Source organism: Helianthus annuus, unplaced genomic scaffold (genome assembly GCF_002127325.2).
Source record: "Helianthus annuus cultivar XRQ/B unplaced genomic scaffold, HanXRQr2.0-SUNRISE HanXRQChr00c031, whole genome shotgun sequence".
NCBI lineage: Eukaryota > Viridiplantae > Streptophyta > Magnoliopsida > Asterales > Asteraceae > Helianthus > Helianthus annuus.
In genome coordinates, this window is record NW_023395547.1 from 3,477 (window position 1) to 24,974 (window position 21,498).

At 39.8% G+C, this 21,498-nt stretch overlaps 1 protein-coding gene across 1 annotated transcript; it reads right to left on the bottom strand.

Annotated features, from left to right (window-relative positions):
• Positions 1–8,200: 8,200 nt before the first annotated feature.
• Positions 8,201–12,290, bottom strand: LOC110868713 (receptor kinase-like protein Xa21). Its single transcript, XM_022117953.2, has 3 exons — positions 9,588–12,290; positions 9,142–9,497; positions 8,201–8,381 (listed from the first exon to the last, which is right to left on the bottom strand). Exons 1-3 carry the CDS (start codon positions 12,235–12,237, stop codon positions 8,376–8,378), a joined length of 3,012 nt encoding a protein of 1,003 aa, XP_021973645.1. The 5' UTR covers positions 12,238–12,290; the 3' UTR covers positions 8,201–8,375.
• Positions 12,291–21,498: the final 9,208 nt, after the last annotated feature.

Here is a 21,498-nt window from a genome sequence, read left to right on the forward strand (position 1 = left end):
AAGCTCCATTCACGTTGGACAGGCCCATACACGGTTAAAGAGATATTTCTGTATGGGACTGTTGCAATAGAGAACGCGGACGGCGTTATTTTCAAAGTAAATGGGCATCGCTTGAAGTTATACGTTGCCGGGCCGACAGAGTCGGTGATGGAGGTTATTGAACTCCAAACCCCGCACACATCATAAGTGTGGGGAGGAGAGAGTCTACGCTGCTGACTCGTGGATCAAAAATGCAGCAAGAGCGTATTTTACGCTTTAGGGGTAGTTTAGTCATTTAGGATTTATTTTTCTAGTTTTAGCTTGGAGTCTTGCTATTGACTCGTCGACAAAAATTTAGCATGAGTCTACGCTACTGACTCGCCGACAAAAATGTAGCAGGAGCGTCTTTGGCGTTATAGGGGCAAAATTGTCCATTTTTATGTTTTTATAGTTTTAACGTAATTTAGGTTAGTTAGATAGTTTCCGATTGTTTGTACAGTTTCTATTCGTGCCGAGCGAAGGTTCTATATTGCAATATTGTTAGAACAGTTGGCGTGTCGAAAAAATGGCGAAAAACGGCCAAAACAATTGCTGAAAATGCATTCTGCAGAAAATTCTGATCTGCAGATGATGCACGCCCGTGCCACGATCCGCACGACCGTGCGTTTTCGAGGATCTGGCACGGCGAGTCGCACCCTCGGTGCATCACCGAGGAAAATGAGAATCACCGGTTCCGCACGACCGTGCCAATCGGAGAACGAGCGTGCGGCAGGCTGAGGGCAGTTTTGTCATTTTGCACAATATATAAACCCCCATCTGCAGCCAAGTCTCTCATTCGCGAACCCTAGCAGCTGCAGCCGTTCCAGAGCGGTTTTTACGCCAAATCGCACGATTCTTCGCACGATCTCGCACCCAACTTCGCACGGTACGTCTCTAGTGTTAGATTTCATGTTTTCTTGCTTTCTAGGTAGATTTCTTCCGATTCAACAAGGGATTTATTAGGGTTCTCTTCATAAACAAATCGAAACCCTAACCTTTGTTAAATCGAAGTATCCTGAACACCCGATTGTGATTCCGACCCCTGTTAGCCCAAATACTTGTTGAAATTTGCGAAAAATCAGGCTGTTACTAGATCAGGGGTCCGAAAAACTGCAGGTCTGTTGTGGCACGGTCGTTCCTTGTATGGAACGGTCGTGCGATTCCGGGTGGTTCAACGATATCAGCTTGTGTCCGATGTTGCACGGTCGTTCCGGTTAAGGAACGGTCGTGCGTGTCCGACATTCACTGGGCTTGACTGTTAATTCTCGGATATGCACGACCGTGCATATCGAAGCACGCTCGTGCCATTTGCCCAGATCAGTTGGGCAGTAGCTTCATAATCTGCTGCTCGGTTATTTTAAATTCCATTTTCTCCTTTTCCTATCTTTCTAACCATATTCCCCATTACAGATGAATCATCCCTTCCTACAGTTTGACCCCAACGACGAGCGTGAAGCTTTATGCATTCCAAAAAGAGATGAATTATGGGCCCGGAGGGGGCAATTCGGAGTCCCTAGATGGCTTGACAGGGAAGTAATGCAAGAACTAAATCAGTATGACCGGTTGGAAAATATGATGAGTCGTCCACTAATAAATCTGGTCGGTTGCAACCGACCCGTTTACTTGGAGCTTACCATCGAGTTCTTTGCATCGTATGCTTACGAGAAGCCAGTTGCTGCTCGACGACCCAAATTCCGCTACAAGGAGCGCATAGCTTTCAGATTGTGTAGAAGATGGCACAGGTGGTCAGTCGGTCGTTTGGGAAGGAGACTTGGGATCTACACTAGGGAAGACATGGATGATCCCAATGTCTTCACAGAGCAGTTCACTTTCCCGACTGATGCAGCTAGGGATGAGTTTTGGGCTACGAATGTTGTTGGGGACCCATACAACCCAAGGATGTCAAAGGCCTCACGCCTTAAAGACCCTCTGGTGCGAGTAATGCACCATGTGTTTAGCCACACCATATGCGGGCGCATGGACAGTCTTGGTAACTGTCCAACACCAGATTTGATTTTTTTGTATGCATTGGTGGATAAGGCGCCCATCAACTTGGCGGCGCGTATGGCTGAATACTTTGTGAAGTGTTCAGGGAGGACTCCTAGCAGTCAAATACATGGCGGTCAGTATGTGACCGAAATTGCATACAACGAGCATCTTATGACTGATGAGGTACTTCAGAGTCTCACGCTGATCACCGAGGGGGTCCATATTGACATCAAATCACTGAAGGCAATGGGTTTGATTGTAGGGACTGATCAGGGGGATAGGTTGAGGGGGCTGAATAACGAGGTATGGGACCCGTTACCTCCGCTCCCATCAGAGGAAGAGGAAGAAGATGTAGAGATGCACGAGCAGCATCAGCCACACACACCGCCACACCAGCCGCAGCACCACGAGTTCTACCAGCATCAGGATTGGCCGGACTTTTATCAGCAGTTCCAGCAAATGCGGGTCACGCAGGAACAACATGGTACGTATATCGATCAGATCAGGACCAGCCAGGACCATATCCGGGCCAGTCAGGATCAGCTGCGGACCAGTCAGGATCAGCTGAGGCAGAGCCAGGAGAGCTTATACCAGGGGGTGAGTGCTGGGTTTTCGTACCTATTTGGGGAAATGCACCATGCATATCCCAACTACTTCCAGAACCCTCCAGAGTTCCCACCGTGGAACCCTCCTGGTTACGGTGGTGCGGGCCCGTCCTTCACGAGACACGAGGACGATGATGACGAGTAGGAGTTGGCGGTGATGATCGTGGTGGCTTTTATATTAGTATTTGTTATTTCGGGTGTTATTTTTGCATACTATTTCCAACACCCTCGGATTGTTTTGTACTTTTAAAACATTTTGCTTTATGTTATGTCTTTGTTTGAACTAGTAGTATTTATGTAAATTATGGTTTCTTTGGGTTTATTCTGTTACTGTTCTGTTGCGCTGTACCATATGACATATTTGCAGATTGTGGCTATCAAGTCTTTCACCGGAGCATATGACAGACGCAGCTTTGGAAGCCTCGATACATCAGATATCATCTTGAGGGGAGTACTATTATCCTTTTTCTCTATGTTTCGGGTTTCGCATTGGGGACAATGCGAAGTTCAAGTGTGGGGAGGGGGTTAACTTTGTTAACTTTGTTTGTCCTCATTTATATTTAAAAAAAAAAATCAGAAAATTCAGAAAAATCATTCAAAAATACCTGTATTTTTGTATATATATTAGTAAATAAACCGGTTGGTTGTGTTTTAGAAAGCCTCGGACTTGATAAAAACTCGACAAGCAAAATATTTTTGAAAAAGAAAACCGGAAAGCATGACAAACAAAGAAAGACTTACATGATAGTTTTCACACTTTTACCCATTCCATCCGTTACGTGAGCATATTTGAGCCTATTGTTATATATTTGTTCATTTCGGATATAGGAGTGAGCCGGATGTTATGTGTAATTTAGAATTTGTCACTAGTATGCTTGTTAAGACCATGAACTTGTGAATTCGTGTAAAAGTGATAGAGGCACTTAGATTACCCCTTTGTTGTAAGCCTTGTTCTTTGTGTTGTGCTTCCCGTTCACCTTATATTACCCTTTAGGATTAACCATGTCGAGCCTTCCCGTTTACCTTTGTTTACCCACATTATCGCCCACTTAGCCAAATTTAGCCTTTTTATGTTTTTAAACCCTTTTTAGTGTTGAAACTCGGACAAAATAATCGTTTAACTAGCATTTGTTTCGGTTTATTGTATAGTTATTTAAAAAAAAAAAAAAAAGCAACACAACCCAGAAAATAAGACACCCTAAAATAGGGTGAAGTTGATAGAAATCGAGCAATTTTGAATGCTTAAATGTTAAAATTTCGTTGATAAGCTCGATTGCGCTTTAGTCGCCTTTTTAAGGCGTTTGTATGTATAATTGTATTATGTTCTTGCTAGTTAAACGCTAAAACCGAGTTTTAACCATTTTCGCCACTTTAAATGTCTACATCCATACCCTTCGCCCAAGCCTAACGTTACAACCCGTAAAGACCTCTTGATTTACACTTATTTGCATGTTAGTTGGTGGAGACGAGATCTTATGACAAGCTTATGATATTACATGTTTCATTGACTAGGCGTTGAGTGTTTACACATACACATTTTATGTATGTTTCATAAATAAAACCAAGTGTGTGTGAATATTGTGAGTTGTGTGAAGATTAACATGTCGAGTCAATTAAATGTGAAGTCACGGCTTTTTGGTTATCGCTATTATAATTGCATATGCTTGTTGGGTTTTAGTCTTTTGATGATGTCTTTCGACAAACCGGCCAACCGTTTATAGCAGTTTTCAATAAAATAGTGTGTAAATTATCGTACTTGTTTCTTTCCGTCTTTTATTGCTTTTTAGTTCTGCTTGCTTGAGGACAAGCAAGGTTCAAGTGTGGGGAGATTTGATATTCGCTAATTTACACATATTTTAGTCCCCCGTTTTACCCCAATTTTATGCGTTTTCGGCCGTAAAACCGTCATTCGGATACTTAATTATCTACATTTTGGTTTACAGGCCTAAAACAGCATACCAGACGAGATAATACCAAAAACGAGGACTTTCCGGACAAAACGATGAAGCTGCGAAGATTCTGTGGAAAAAGACTGACCTGGGCGTTTGGCACGGTCATGCGGCCATATGCACGACCGTGCATATCCGACAAACAAGAAAGTCCCGGCGATGAACCAGGCGTGCAACTCACCGTGCAAGGCAATGAAGGAAAACCCGAAAATGCACGGTCGTTCCTCATGGAGAACGGTCGTGCGAATCCTAGATCAAACAACATCTCGGAGTGGAACGACCACAAGTCAAGGCGTGCAAGCCAAATGCCGGAAAGGAACGGTCGTGCCAAGCCAAGAACGACCGTGCGTGATCGAAGACCAGTCAACGATCTGTGACGTCACACGGTATGGTGGACCACCACCAATAATTGCTTAAAGTGCACGGCCGTGCCAAACCAAGAACGACCGTGCAACTTCGAAAAAGCATAAAAACAGAACAGAACCATTCTATTAGTAACTCTGGACATTTTGGGAGCTCTGCAGGCGATTTTGAGGCTCCGAAGGCTGCTGCTTTCACTCGGATTCAAGCCACATTGCCCGGTTTTGCTCATTTACTATCCAGATTCTCATTCTTATGCTTGTTTATGGTTTGGTTTCTCAAATCTTTCCATAATTTTGTTATGTTTCAAGCATCTAGACTGATTATTATGTATTAATGTAAGCCTTTGGGCAAAAACACAACAATCCCTTGCTTGATTATAGCTATTAGTATGTCAATCTATGTTTGTAATGACATTTTGAAGTGTTTTCTATGATTATCTTTGATGATTAGTTTGCAACCTTGTTATTGATATTGATTTCTTGATTATAAGTAATTGTGTTGGATGATTGGTGCTTGGTTAGGTAAGATAGTTGAAAAATGAAGCTTATTTAATCATGTATTAGTAAACTTTTAATTTGGTTAACTAGTTTAACTTGGTTAAAATGTAGGCACCATGATACTCTAACGGGTTAGTGGTTTAATAAAATGCAATTATTATTAATCAAGAGAGCTTGCCCTCACGGAAGGACTCTAACGGGTTAGATGGTGTTGTTACGAATTCTTGCCATGATTTGTTAGCTTAGTTAGTAGTTTCGGCCAAAATTGCTATCTTGGTGAATTTATGTGCAAGATTTGTAAAATGAACTCGGTTGTGATTTAATCTAGTTTATGCTTGTCTCGGTGGTTGCATTGTGTTTATCGGTGTTGCTTTCCTTGATTAAGTGAGGTTAGAAAACTCCTAACGGATGACTAACTTATTTTTAGGAGATTTTTGTAGACATTAATCAATCGCACGTTAAAGAACAATTTTAGGTGGTTAAAGTGTGTTTATCGTTTTAACTTTCCGAATGATTGTCATGTTAGGATTCCCGAAAGGGATACTAATTGTCTCAAAATGGAAAATTGACCGAATGCTTCTAGTGCCAAAACTGACTTAGTTGACATGCTGTGGTTGTGTATTAAGCAAGGCTATTTATAGATATTTTACTATGTTTTATAAGTATTTATTTATGCTTAATTTAGATTAATTAAAACCAAGACAATTTATGTTTTTACCGGTAATTTAGTGACAAAGGTCTAGTATTATTTCTCCGCCCATTTCCGTGGATCGATACTTGGTTCTTACCGATACTTTACTACATATATGACGGGGTACACTTGCCTCTTTCGTGTGTGTTTTGATGTAAAAGTAATAATCACTTTTATAAATTTAAAACCAATTCGTGTGTAATTTCATTATAATAATATGTATAGTCGCGCACGTACCAAGGGTCGGGAAACCCTAGCCAGCTTGGAGTTGAGTTTGAGATGAAAAGGTTGTTACTACTATCATTGTTGGAGCACTACAGAGAGGTTTTCTATATGCCCTAATATTAATTTTAGGGTTTTATACAATTGGGCTCAGACTTATTTCTTCATTTTCAAATGGGCTAAGATTATGTAGGGTTTTTTTAATGTAATATTTATTTAAATGAGATCGTTATTTTTAATTTATTATTAAAAAAAATCCATCACTAGTGATGGGCACCCCTGTAACGCCCTACTTTTTCCATACTTTCCATAATTAGGAACCGTTGTTTGTATTTCTATTTTTGGAAACTTCGTATTCTTGTATTCATCGTTTCATTGTAAGTTGTAAAATCCGAGACTTGAATCATAATGAAATTCGTATTTTCTTCATATTCAAGTTACACGCTTTTCGTGATTGTTCATACACTTGAAAATATTATACATGTGATACTTTGTTCATACTTTGTGCTAAATACGTTAAACATGTAAACATGTGCCTCATATGCTAAAATTATGCAAATTCGACACTTATTCTCGACAATTATACATGTTTATACTTATTATATGTTGGTTTTATGATTAAATTACATGATATACCTTCACTTATGATCCTTATACTTAAATCATCCAATATACACATTAAAACATCAAGTTATGGAAGTTTAGGGGTATAAAATTACAAAAAATCAAACATTGGGCAGCCATGGACCCTCACCGGCCGCGACCCGGTCGCGATCTTCATTAGACTAGTGGGTATGGGGGCCGGCTAAGGCCCGGCTAGGACTTGCGCTGGTCCCCCACATCGCCCCCTGGGCTCGGCTCGGCAAGACCGACTCCTCACAGCCGGATGAGAGGGGCCTCCCTTCTCCTCCCTTCTCTCACAAATAACTATGTTCACCCCCACCCCCTAGGTCCATCCCCTCCAAGTCACTCCTACGTGGCGCCAACGTGGCGGCCCCCTTGGGGAAGAGGCTCTCCATACCCACTAGTCTTAGGTCTGTAAATGAACCTAACGAAAACGAATAGAGGCATGTTCGTGTTCGTTCTTTTAACTTTAACCGAACAGGACCACGAACATGAACATAAATAAACAGACTTAAACGAACATAATTTAACAAACAATAAAAATACAAATGAACAAACATAAATGAACATAATTGGATAAACATAAATGAACAAAAAAGTATTTTTTTTTATATAAATTAGTGACAAATTACGATAAATTCCCTTGAAAAACTCATTTTTATTACTAAGCACAATTTTCAATTAGTTATATTTATATAACTAGTTAGACAGTTCCTTTTATGTTTAATATTCCTATAAATATAACTACTTATGTATTTAAATTGAAACACACGTAAATAAATAAACATAAACGAACGAACGAACATAAACAAACATAAATGGATGTTCATAAACATAAATGAACGAAGAAAACAGGTCATATGGGAAAGCTTTAGCGATGGCACATATTTTTTTCCAGCCATGTTTGTTTGGACGGACCTAAAATCGCCAAGAACCTTTAATTTCATCGCCCAAGAAAAATCATTTTTTCTAGTAGTGCACTTGTCATATGGGAAAGCTATGGTAACGACACATATAGCGACGATACCTAGAATCTATACCCGTGAATGTATGGCCACAGACCCTATAGCGATGACATTGGGTCACTACCCCAAAAAGTATCGTTGCTATAGGTTTAAATACTTGTAGTGTATAAATGGACTTGTGAATAACAGTTTCATTTAGTATTATTTTCTTTTAGTTTTAGGATTATACACTTCTTGATTCATTGAACCATGCATGTCTTACTAGCACTCAATTCTAGACAATATAATATATATCCTTTGTAAATAATTAAGCACAAACTCGTATACCTGTGTCAACAAGATATTAAGCAAAATAACAATTATATATGTATGGCAAACTAACAATGATTCAATGATGACATACACCATATCCTAGGTGTAGTTTATTTGAAATCCCAAATGCAAGCCTGGTGTTAGATCTGCAAGAATGTGCACATGGAGTCCAAGTCAAAATGTAATATTTCAAATAAACTTAAGAGTAAACATCCATTTTGGTCCCTGTGGTTTGGTCACTTTTGTTACTTTAGTCCAAAACTCAAACTTTTTGCATCTGGGTCCCTGTGGTTTCAGTTTTATTGCCATTTTGGTCCAAAAATAAATCATACCATATTTGTCTTATAAAATCCTGTAATTTTGTCATTTTTCTCAGGGGCAAATCAGGTTATATTTGTCTTATAAAATATGATATTTATTTATATAAAAGAAATGATCATTTTGCCTCTGCGGAAAATGACCAAATAGCAACATTTTATAAGACAAATATCACCTAATTTCATTTTTGGACCAAAATGGCAATAAAACTGAAACTACAGGGACCCAAATACAAAAAGTTTGAGTTTTGGACTAAAGTGACAAAAGTGACCAAAACACAGGGACCAAAATAACAGTTTACTCTAAACTTAATTTAGATGGCAAATATAACCTTAAAGATTATGAAAAAACAAAAATACCTTTGGTTACTTTTCCTGTATTGCAAAGTAAAAAATTCTAAAACAATGATCAGTTTAAACGAATTATTGTATCAACGTGCTTTTTTTTTTTACCAAGTTTGGTATAAAAGAAAAAGGATACATATTAGTGGGAAAAAATGATTAAAATTGAATACTTGGGTGACCTTTTCATACAAACTACCTATGAAAACAATGAACACATGTGATATGTGGTAAGTAAAAATAGTACCTCAATATTTGGAAGTGTATTCTGGATACGATGCAATTCATGTACAACCTTTTCCATATTCATCCTTAGTGATGGGGAATCCAGAGAGCATGATACTCCAATTTTGATTGTTGAAGCCAAACATTCTTCTATTTTCTGTGCATCTGCTTCACACACTCCTTGATAAATGTTTAGAATGTTGAGATCAATAATATCCATTACATGGTCAGGCAAAGCCATGGAAGCAAATTTATGAAGGCTATGCCCTTCATTAAATATGTCATCAGTTGGCTTTTTTCCGGTCATCACCTCTAGTAATAGCATTCCAAAACTATAGACATCTCCATTAGTTGTCATATCACTCCCGAGTCCATATTCTGCAAATTATAAACAATTACTTCAGAAGAGAAACGAAAAACGGCAATACTGTAAGTAAATACAAACGTGTGGAAATACAAGAGATTTACCTGGAGCAGCGTAACCAATTGTTCCTCTAATGCCGGTGGAGCTGTTTTGGTAAGAAGTTGTTCCAAGAAAGCGAGCTAAACCAAAGTCTCCGACATGAGCCACCATTTCATCGTTGAGTAGAATGTTGCTAGGCTTCAAGTCACCGTGAACAACGATTGGTACACAGTGATTATGAAGATAATCAAGTGCAGACGCGACATCGGCAAGAATATTTGTTATCTGAATATAGTTTAACCTGGATGTACCTTCACTTGTATAAAGCCAATCGTGTAAACTCCCTTTGGGCATAAACTCGTATACCAAAGCTTTGAAATCATTTCCTTGAAAGTCAATGCTTGAACATGAAGTTATTATCCTTAACAGATTACGGTGTCGAATGTTTCGCCATGCTTCACACTCCCTCATAAAGCTTCTTTCCGCCCCTCGATTTTGAAGACGCAGAACTTTCACTGCGACAAGTGTATCATCATTTTCATTAAGGACTCCTTTATAAACGGAACTGAACCCACCATTTCCAATCAAATTGGTTTCGGAGAAGCCATTGGTAGCCTTGAGAAGTTGAGCGTATGAAATTTTCAAGAATCGATCTCTCATTGAAGATTGAGACGGCCGGCTCTTGCTTTTCTTCTTACACCAAGCATATGCTAAGCATATTATGGTGAAAAGTGAGGATGCAATCAAAATGATTATTACAAACACAGGAAATTTTTCTTTATGTTTCTTTGTCTCCTTACATTTGGGTAACCCAAGTTCAACAACGCCACCACAAAGCCTGCTATTCCCCAAAATGGAGAATGCACTTGCATTAGCGAACACTCCTAGCTGTGGTACTTCACCCTCAAAATCATTATATGATAGGTTCAAATATTCTAACAAGAACCGTTCCAAGAATCGAGGAATTTGGCCCGATAAATTGTTATGAGAAATATCGAGTTCCACCAATCCTTTTAAGGAACTTAATGATGGCGGTATCATGCCTTGAAACAAGTTGCCTTTGAGGGACAAACTGGTAAGGCTGCCACAACTACCAAGGCTACTAGGAATGTTACCTGATAAATTATTATAAGATAAATCCAAAGCACTCAACATCTTGAGGTCTCCAACCTCGGTTGGAAGTGAACCAAACAGGTTGTTTTGAGAAAGATTCAGTATTATAGATAAAGATGAAAGTTGTAAGATACGTTGAGGTATTTTCCCGGTAAATTTATTGTCATCAAGTTGCAACGCTATTAGATGACGGCAGTTTCCTATGCTTGAAGGAATTACCCCTTCTAACTTGTTTGAAAACAAATAAAGTTGGAGTAAAGATGACAAGTTCCCTAAGGCATCAGGAAGTTGCCCTGAAAGTTGGTTTCCATATAAATCAAAATATTGTAGCTTTTGAAGCTTACCGATGGTTGAAGGGATGCTTCCTGTGAATTGGTTACGTCCTAAATGTAAACCAGCCAAGCCAACTAGATTACCAATTGACGTGGGGAGGTTTCCATGTAAATTATTTCCGTACAGAGTCAGAGACCCGAGTTGATCAGAAAGGTTACCAATTGATCTAGGGAGCACTCCTTGAAACTTGCAAAAAGCTAGAGCCAAACGATATAAAGTGGTGCAATTCTTCAAAGAATCAATAAAATTCATTTCATCAGCTTCACTACTTCCAAAGTTGTTGAAACTTAAGTATATCCCCTCAATATCTCCTAGTTTTGAAAAGTCGATCGTCAACTTCCCACTAAACATGTTATCTGTCATATCAAGGCCTCTTAGTTTCGAGCAATTAGATATCCATGATGGAAGTGGTCCCGTCAACTGGTTATAATTTAATTCTAGGATTTCAAGATGAGAGAACATTGCACCTATACCTCGAGGAAGACTACCAGTTAGTTGATTCTCAAACAAGATAAAGTTAGCTAGAAGTGAAAGGTTATAAATGGAATGAGGGATGGACCCAGATAGATTACAACCACCAGAGTGAAATCCTACTAATTTTTTCCAATTACCTAAGGTGTCTGGAATGATCCCACCCACCGGATTTCTAACAACACTGAACGTTTCCATCGACGTAATGTTCCCCAAGAAAGGCGGGATTCCACCTGTTAACTTATTAAGACCAAGTGAAAGAAAAGAAAGTTTGGAGAGGAAGCTGATCTCTTTGGGTATGCTTCCAACTAGCTTGTTTCTAGATAGATCAAGCTTTTGAAGGTTTAAACAACCAGACAAATTAGTTGGAATGACTCCGTTGAATGTGTTTGCACCAAGATAAAGAATAGTCAGCCTATTTAGATTACCGATTTCATGAGGGATGGCTCCTTGAAAGCTATTGTTAGCGAGAGAAAACACACGGAGGAAGCTGAGGTTCCCTACATGAGGAGACAAAGAGCCTTCTAGACCCAGCGACTGTAGTGCTACAAAAGTCACCCTTCTATGTCGCTTCCCACATTTAACACCATACCAATCACAAAAATGAAGGGAGGTGTTCCATGAAGTTAAAGCTCCATATGGATCTCGAGTGATCATTGACTTGATCTTGAGCAAAGCGTGATGATCGGTCTCATTTCCACCGTCATAGGAAGATGAGATGGACGTGGAAGTTAGAAATATAACAAGAATAACGTAAAAGAGGAAACGCATAGGATAGGAAGATGGGATCGGTTGCATTGAAATTATTTTTGGGAATAAACTGAAGATCACAAGGTTTTTTTGGTACCTACCTTCACTGTCACAAATGTATGAGTAGTGACCAGTTGATGTTATCTTGACTTAAATAGTTGGCGTTGATATGCAATTCTAGCCCACTTTTGAAATTAATTTAATATAAGAATCTTAAATTTGTATTATTTGAAATTGAAAAAGTTTCAAGTTTGTGGAAAAAGCTAAACCCGTGTCATAAGTTTGTCGATTGATTGTTTAAAATTGAAAATTTTTCCCACTTGACTAAAAAGTAGAACCCAAAATTGAAAACTTTTCCCATTTGACTAAAAAGTAGAACCCGCATCATAAGTTTGTCGATTGATTGTTTAAAATTATAAAGCTAAACCCGCATTACAAGTTTGTTGATTGATTTTTTTTTTTTTTTTTTGAACTGTTGTTGATTGATTGTTTAATTTATAATTATGTGAGGATTAATTTGATTGTTTAGCTTTCCTCCAAGACCTAGACTATACGAACACCAGGCTGTCTATTTGCACACTTAGGATTTCTATACGCTGCGTATACAGCTATACACAACACATAGGTTGCATGAATTTCAGCGTCTGGCTCTGCAATCGCACAAATAACTAAGGTTTATATATGTTGCGTATAGCTCTATACGCAGCGTATGTAACCCATCTAAATTTTGTTTTGTTATTTTGGTGTATTTGTGTTATAAATTCTCATCCGGTTTCAACGTTAAATCGCTTAAAATATATAATCGTTAATGGTATACCGTTAATATTATATACTGTTAATCGCTTAAAAATAAGTTTTGCAGTTTGATCACAAGGTTTTTTGCGTCTTATGATCACAAGGTTTATTGTAAATAGTAAATCACTTTAGTACTAAATTTTTTATTTTGTTTGTGTATGAATAGTTACCAGTTTGTGTTATCTTGAGGTGTTGATAGGTGGTGTTATCCTGACTTGATTGGTTAAGCAAAGATTGATGATGTTAAGTAGACCCGCAATTCTGACCCACTGTTAAGGTACTAGGGACGTATCTCGGGTAGTGTCACATAGGGTACTTTCGGTAACGCGGTAAGGCTACTTGGTATGTGTTGATGCACGTTTTGTGGACGCGACTCGACTCGACAAGATTCGATCGAGAACACGACTTTCCTCCTTCGTATACAAGATCGAATAGCACACCTGTTGGTGCACTTGTGTCTGTACTTTGTCTGTATTCGGTCTATATGTAAACGATGTCCAAGTTAGCCTTGTAAGTTTGACCAAGTCAACTATCCTCCTAGTTTGACTTGGCCAAACAGTTTGTGAGATGTTCTGTGTCGAAGGATAAGGGGTCGAAGGATGATGTGAATCCTTCGACCTCATCGAAAGATATGTTTCGATTGATAGACCTCGAAAGGTGATCTTTCGAGGGTCCATGATGATCCTTCGAATGCCTTGTCTTCGATAGATGATCCTTCGGACCATCTATCGGATCCTTCGACCAGACATCATGGGCTGGGTATATATATACCCATGCAGTGTAGTGTGAGGGATATATGCACACTTAGAGAGACAGACAAGAGTGGAGAGCATTCTGTCCGAAACATTCACACAGACACATATTGAGAGTTTGCAAGTTAGATTTGTAAACATTGTGCTTGTAACCGGAACCTTCATACGTATTAATACAGTGGTGTTAATCGGTGAACTCTTGTGTGTCTGTTTCGCTACTTGCTTCATCCCGGTTTGCTCACTAGCTTGGATTCCGCACTCGTTAGTGGGTTTGTATAACAAGGTTTAGGTTCGTCATCCTCCGGAAAGGGACCTACAAGTGGTATCAGAGCATGGCTCTTTACCTTGTTTAAAACCGGTTTTGTTCAAGTTCTTGGTGTGTTTGAACACTTGGTTTAGCACCCGTTTTTGGTGGTTTTCTTGCTTGTTTAAACTGAAAAACGGTTTCTAAACCTTCGGGAGTGTTCAAGGTTGGGTTGGGTAACTTGAAAACTTGTTTTTAAGTGACTTTGATTTTTCCGGCCATATCTCCGGTGTGTTTCCGGTGACCAGATCTTGTTGATAAGGTTGCCATTTTTGGTAGTTCATTTGAAAGTCAAAAGATTTGTGAAAAGTTGTTGTCAAATCATACCTTTCTGCGAAAGATTTTCTCACCAACCACATCAACTTTTCACCAACCCGTCAACTTTTCTGTCAGTGTGTCAGACCTCGAAAGATACCTTTCGAGCTCGAAAGATCATCCTTCGATCAAGGAGATTCGAAAGATAACCATCCTTCGAACATCTTTCGAAGTCAGTGTGTTATCCTTCGAGTCAAGGAATCTTTTCGATAGATACATCCTTCGAGTTACTGTTCATTTCGAAAGATAAGGATCCTTCGTGTAGGAGAATCTTTCGTATCAGTGTTCGAAAGATCAGTATCTTTCAAGTGTGAATCTTTCGAGATTAGTGTTCGAAAGATAAGGATCTTTCATTGTGAATCTTTCGAGACCTGTGTTCGAAACATAAGGAGAATCTTTCGAAATCATCTTTCGAAAGATAAGGATCCTTCGTATAGTCAATCTTTCGAAGTCATTCCTTCGAAGTCTTTGTTCGAAACTCAACAAGGATCTTTCGAACCTTGTTGATCATTCGAACAAGTATTGATCTTTCGAACAGGTTGTATCTTTCAGTTCTTATCTGTTTTGCACTTAACAGTTTGTGGTTGTGTAGGTTTTTCTCTTAGTATTTGATCAAAATGAGTTGTACTAGTCCGTGGGATTGGAGTTTGGACTCACGATCCAATCAAGAGCTAGTCACTGCTGCAGATTGGGCAAAAAGTATGTTACCTCCTACAACAATCAGTCCAAGTCAATGGGCTTTGGTATCCAATCAAAGTCAAAGTCTTCAGAACCTTCTGATTAGTGAGAGTGAAACTGGCAGCAACAATCGTCCACCTAAGTTGAACCATATGAACGATTTTCCATCATGGAAAAACCGTTTTCACACATATGTTCAAGGGCAAAGCACTGATCTTTGGACGTGTTTCATCAATGCGTTCAATGCTAATCTTGAAACTGCTGCGTCAACTTCAGAGGGTTATGCCAATATGCTTGAAAATGACAAGAAGGCTTATGAATTGGAGAAAAAGGCCTTTGCCACACTTACTCAAGCACTCAACAAAGACATCTACCATCAGTTCTCATATTGCAAGACCACCAAAACATTGTGGGATGCCTTAGTTGCTAGAGGAGAAGGCAATGCAGCTGCTCGAAAATCTCGGCATGATTTGTTGAAGAAAGAGTTTGAATCCTTTCAGTTTTTGGAAAACGAGACTCTGAATGATATGATCACACGTTTCTATCATTTGATTAGTGAGATGTGTGCTTATGGAGTTGTCTCTACTCAACAAGACATGGTGAGTAGATTGCTGACGCCCTTACCTCCAAAGTGGAGTTCTTTCATTGAACTGTTGAAGCATACTGGAACTCTAGATCAAGTCAACATCTACGAGTTCATTCAAAAGCTGGAACATAAAAATGATGAAGAAATTAGGAAAGCAAGGCGTGCTCCAGCTCCTCAGAATACAGAAATGTATCTTCCAGGATTCGATGCTTTGGCAAGATCCGCTGCAGCTCAGCAACAGCAACCTAAGCTGCAGACTGGCATTTGTGTCCAATACAAGTTCAAGTTCCTTTCCGTTTCCTCAGTCAACAGCTGCTCCACCACAACCTCAAATTCGATCCGAGGTCTTACATTCTGTTCCAAACACAGCCACAACCACAACCTCAACAACAACAACAGCAAGCTCACTATACAAGCAATCCTCAACCTCAACCCCAAATCATCACACAATCCGAGTCGACAACCTCAAATCTTTCACACCTTAGCATTGAAGTTGCTTAAGGAACATATGGAAATTATCAACACCATGGTCAGTGCTTACTGTGGTTTGGTAGCAGGTCAGCTTGGAACATCAACATGACCAATGAAGATTATGATCAGATCGACAAGGACGAAATGGAGTTGATGGATATTAAATGGGCTTTTGCTAGTGCGGTTAGAAGGGCAAAAGATTTCATGGCCCGAACTGGAAGAACTTCGTTGGAAGGAAAGAAAAACACGAAGTATGGGTTTGATATTAATGTCGTCACGTGCTTTAACTGTGGCGAGAAAGGGCACTTCAAACGTGAGTGCACTCGAACCAACAAAACACGGCAATCACAACCTTTCAGAAACCAGACGAATGTGAATGCCCAACAAGAAAACCGTGAGAGGAGGATGGTGGCAGTTAATAACAATCAGGGCCAGCCTGGAACTTCAAATGCCAATCGGGGCCTTGGCTGTTCAAGCTGATGAGGGATGCGACTGGTCAGTACAGTTTGGTGAAGGTGATCAAGGAAGTAGAACAGCTTTGTATGCTAAGGTCATTGAGCAGGCTCATAAAGAAGAATCTTCTGGAAGTGATGACAGTTCTGGTTATTCTGGAAGTTCTGATGAAGAAGGCTCTGTTTCTGGGATAATCACTCAGAGCCTGATGTGAATGAAGAAGGAGATGATGATGTTCAGGATCTACTGAACGAAGCTGATGAGCTTAAATGTCAGAAATCAATTCTGATGGGAAGGCTGCTACTGCATCAAAGGAAATGGAGAAGCTATTTTCTGAAGATGGAGCGTTTCTTTTCAAACTGCCTTTATGGCAAACGGTTCAGCCTCTTCTAGTCAGGTAAATTCTGAACCTTCTGCTCCTAGTGTTTGTAAATCATGTGCTGATATGAAGCTTGAATCAGAAAAGCTTCATAGTCATAATCAAAATTTGGTTATTGAACTGTCGAAATGCAAAGAGGCAAACATGGCTTTAACCCGGAATGAAAAAAATTTAAATCTGTAATAGAAACATTAAAGAAAAATGTGTCTGAGGTTAACAAAGTAGTTTACCACAAGCAAGTAAGTATAAACGAATATATTAACATTGTGGAAGAAACTAAAAAGCAATTAGCCATTGCCCAATGCGAGCATGATGCGATCAAACAAAAATTGGAAAGTTATTCTAACTCCCAATTTGTGCTTGATCACATCATCGAGGTTCAACAGCCGAAGGGAAATCAGAAAGGCATAGGGTATAATAAATGTCCGCCCCCTTTGATGAACAATTATACCAAGATGCCTGATGAGGAGGAAATGCTTCGGTATGAACCAGTGTGCCTCTGATGTTGAGGAGTTTGCTACTGGCCTAGGGTTCAAACCGGAAAATTCTTCAAATACATCCTCAAAGCAACAGGAAGCTTCAACATCCATGAAACAAGTCCTCCAATCATCGAGGACTGTGAGTCATCAGATGATGAACCGGAGTTGGATGTAGATGATCAGGATAATCACTTAGCAAGATGAAAGGAGTAGTTATTCCACGAGAGAATCACATCCTTTGTGATCCTGATACTCCTGATGTTCCATCTGTTAAGGAGCAAGTGATTGATCCTGTCAAAGTTGATAAGACATGTGTGTCCACTGTTAAAAGCAGTAATGTGTTGTATACTTTGGTTGGAGATAATAAATCTACTCAGATGACGTTTTCCCAATTAAAAATGTAAATAAATCTTTGATTGACAAAGTCTTTGAAGACAACACAAACAAGTTTTTGGGAAAACACTTTCGGGAATGTTGTAACACAATGTGATCCAATTCCTAAAGTTGAGATCAGAAAACAGTTTGGTAATCAAAAATCTCCAACCACTCATCACAACCAACTGCTTCTAAGGGTAAACAACAACAACGAGCTCCAAAGCCAAAGGCTAAGGTTGAATCAAAAGGAGCTCGTTACAAGAAGAAAGACAAAGATGTTAAATTTGTAGCATCAAAAGGTACTGATAAAATTGAGACTTTTGAAAAAAATCAAACAATGATTTTGTGCAACAAGTCAAAATTTTGAAACGTAACAGTGATAACAATTACACCCAACATACAAATGGGTGTGATGAACGAGCAAGTACCTCAGGTTCTACAGGTTCAACATCTGTCAGTCGATCAAGCTCTCCTAAGTTTGTTGAAAGGAGAACTTGTTTCAAATGTGGGAAGGCTGGGCACATCATTAAAGATTGCACAAACTTGCCCAAACCAAATTTCGCTGAGCGAGCCCCATCTGAACAGTCTCACCCACAACGTCGTCCTGTTCCTCCAAAACATGATAAAAGAACTGTTAAGGAACAAGAAACAAAACAACGACGTCATAACATTAAAATTGTTGAAAAGGCTTTGAAATCTGAAGTCAAAACAGTTAAAAGGAAACCTAGTTTGTCACAGACTTTAAAATCAGAAATTGTACATAATACACAATCTGGTAAACAAAAACAAGCTAGGAGACCTAAAAAGGGTGGTAGTTCAGGGGGAGTAAATGTGTTTGAAAACCATCAGCAAATCGAGCTCATTATCGAGATGCTCAGGGACGACCCAAGACCACTAAGGCTTGGGTCCCCATTCTCAACTGATGTGTTTAATTGACATGTGCAGGATGTTCTAGGAGGAACTATTAATAGTCATTGGATTGTTGATAGTGGAGCATCCAGGCACATGACTGGCGACTTACGGCTCCTGTATGACGTGAGAAATATTAGAGGAGGTATGTTGCTTTTGCGGGTGATAAAGGTGGGTACATCACTGGAGAAGGAAGTATCTCCAATGGTATCGTGTGCTTTGATAAGATCAATTATGTGAAGCAAATTGATCACAATCTTCTCAGTGTGTCGCAAATCTGCGATAAAAAGTTCTCAGTGATTTTTGATGACGCTGGCTGCTATGTGCTGAAACCTGGATTCAAAATTCCACAAAGAATGGATTCTCTTATCGGCTCCGAGAGTTAATGATCTTTATATTCTCGACATGAGCCAGGCGATTACAACATCTGCACAAGTCACTTGCTTTGTCTCAAAGGCCACAGAAAAGGAGTCTATATCTTGGCACAGAAGAATGGGACACATTCACTTGAGAAAGATGAACCATTTGGTGAAAAATAATCTTGTGAATGGTGTGCCTGTGAGAAGTTTTCATTTACAGATATCTGTGTCTCGTGCCAAAGGGGAAGCAAACAAAGAAGTCTCACCCTTTGAAGAAAATCAACACTGTCAGCATGCCTCTCGAACGTCTTCATATGGACCTTTTTGGACCTATGAAGCACAAGACAACGTTTGGTGATGCTTATTGTTTAGTAGTTACTGATGACTACTCTAGATTTTCTTGGGTATCTTTTATGGCACACAAGAGTGAAACTCCTGGCATCCTCAAGGATCTTCTTACAATGTTAGAGAATCTCTATTCGTTGAAAGTGAAGAGGATCCGAAGCGACAATGGAACCGAATTCAAGAATCAAGTTATGGATGAGTTTTGTACTTCTAAAGGCATTCTTCATGAGTACAGTTCTCGTTATACTCCACAACAAAATGGTGTCGCTGAGAGGAAAAATCGGACGATTATAGAAACTGCAAGAACAATGTTAGTAGAGTCGGAACTCCCAATTCAATTATGGGGGGAGGCTGTATCGGTTGCATGCTACACGTTAAACAGAGTTCTTACAGTAAAGAGACATGGCAAAACTTGCTTCGAACTCCTTCAGAAAAGGAAACCGGATCTTTCTTACCTTGAACCGTTTGGTGCTCCTTGTACTATGATTGAGCCGGATGGAAAGTTTGGAGCTAAAGCTATCGAGGGTTTCTTCCTTGGATATGCTACTCCGAATTTTCGTGTTTGGAATCTAGCTACCAAAAAGATTGAGCTATGGAGTGAAGTTAGGGTTCAAAGGTACACGAGTCCTGTTAGGGCTCCGGGTGATCCGTGGATGTTCGATTATGATGGGCTATTTGACTCCTTCAATCTGCCAACCTTTGACGAAGAATCAGCAGCGGCTCGGATGTTGTTGGAAAGTGACAACGCTGCTGTCTCGCCCTTGGTTAGACCTATTGTTGTTGACCCTCAAGCTTCTTCGTCAGTCAACAATTTGGTTCAAAATGAGGTTTATGAAGATGCTGCTGATTATAATGACTCTTCTGAAGATGATGAATATCATGATGCAGCTGAAGGATCTTCGGCTCCAGCTGCTCCTGTTCAAGGTGCTTCTGGTGATACACCTCATACGCAGAATGTGGATACTGCTGAAGGGAATGCATCCACCTCTACCCACATTCCTGGTGTGGAGTTGGTTGTTGATCTTAATCTGAACAATTTGGGTATCAATGCTCGTGTGCCAGATAATCCTGAAATGAGGATTCATGATACCCACCCCAGCAGAACATTATAGGAGATGTCCATCGCGGTGTGCAGACGCGTAATCAGCTGAGAAATAACCGGAATGCTGGTTTGTATTCAGCTATAAGAGAATCTGGCCAACAAAATGACTGGTCCTTCGCGTGTTACGTGTCACAAGAAGAACCAAAGTCGTGGAAAGAAGCGTTGAAAGACAGTGCTTGGGTTGAAGCCATGCAGGAAGAATTACAGCAATTTCACAAGCTTGGTGTTTGGAAGCTTGTTGAGAAGCCTGAGAATTACAAGAAGATTGGCACTCGATGGGTCTTCAAATGCAAGAAAGACGACCGTGGAGTGGTTATTCGGAACAAAGCTCGTTTAGTCGTTCAAGGTTTTCGTCAGATAGAAGGGATCGACTACAACGAAGTCTATGCACCAGTTGCACGTCTGGAAGCTATTCGGATCTTTCTGGCTTATGCCTCATTCAAAGGATTCAAGGTTTACCAGATGGACGTCAAAAGTGCATTTCTACATGGTGTGGTTGAAGAAGAGGTATATGTCGAACAGCCTCCAGGTTTTGAAGATCCTGTCCATCCTGATCGGGTTTGGTTGCTCAACAAAGCTCTCTATGGTCTTCATCAAGCGCCACGAGCTTGGTATGCAACCTTATCTACACATCTGCTGAGAACGGTTTTCGAAGAGGTCTTATCGATTGTACTCTCTTCATCAAAGAACAAGATGGAGATCTTCTTCTGGTACAGGTATATGTGGATGATATTATTTTTGGTTCTACTAATGATGTTTTGTGTAGGAATTTCGAGCGCATCATGCAGGATAAGTTCGAGATGAGTGCTATGGGGGAAATGAATTTCTTCTTGGGCCTACAAGTGCAACAATCGGAGTCTGGGATATTCATCCATCAGACTAAATATGTTGGTGACATCTTGAGCCGGTTCCAGATGTCCGATGCAACGCCCATTGGTACCCATTGCCAACTAATCACGGAATAACTCCTGACTTGAAGGGTGAACCTGTTAGTCCTTCATACTATC

Coding starts and splice junctions, on each gene's coding strand:
- LOC110868713 (XM_022117953.2), bottom strand. CDS start 12,237: ATGCAACCGATCCCATCTTCCTATCCTATGCGTTTCCTCTTTTACGTT. Junction 9,498..9,587: donor AATTGGTTACGCTGCTCCAG/GTAAATCTCTTG, acceptor TATAATTTGCAG/AATATGGACTCGGGAGTGAT.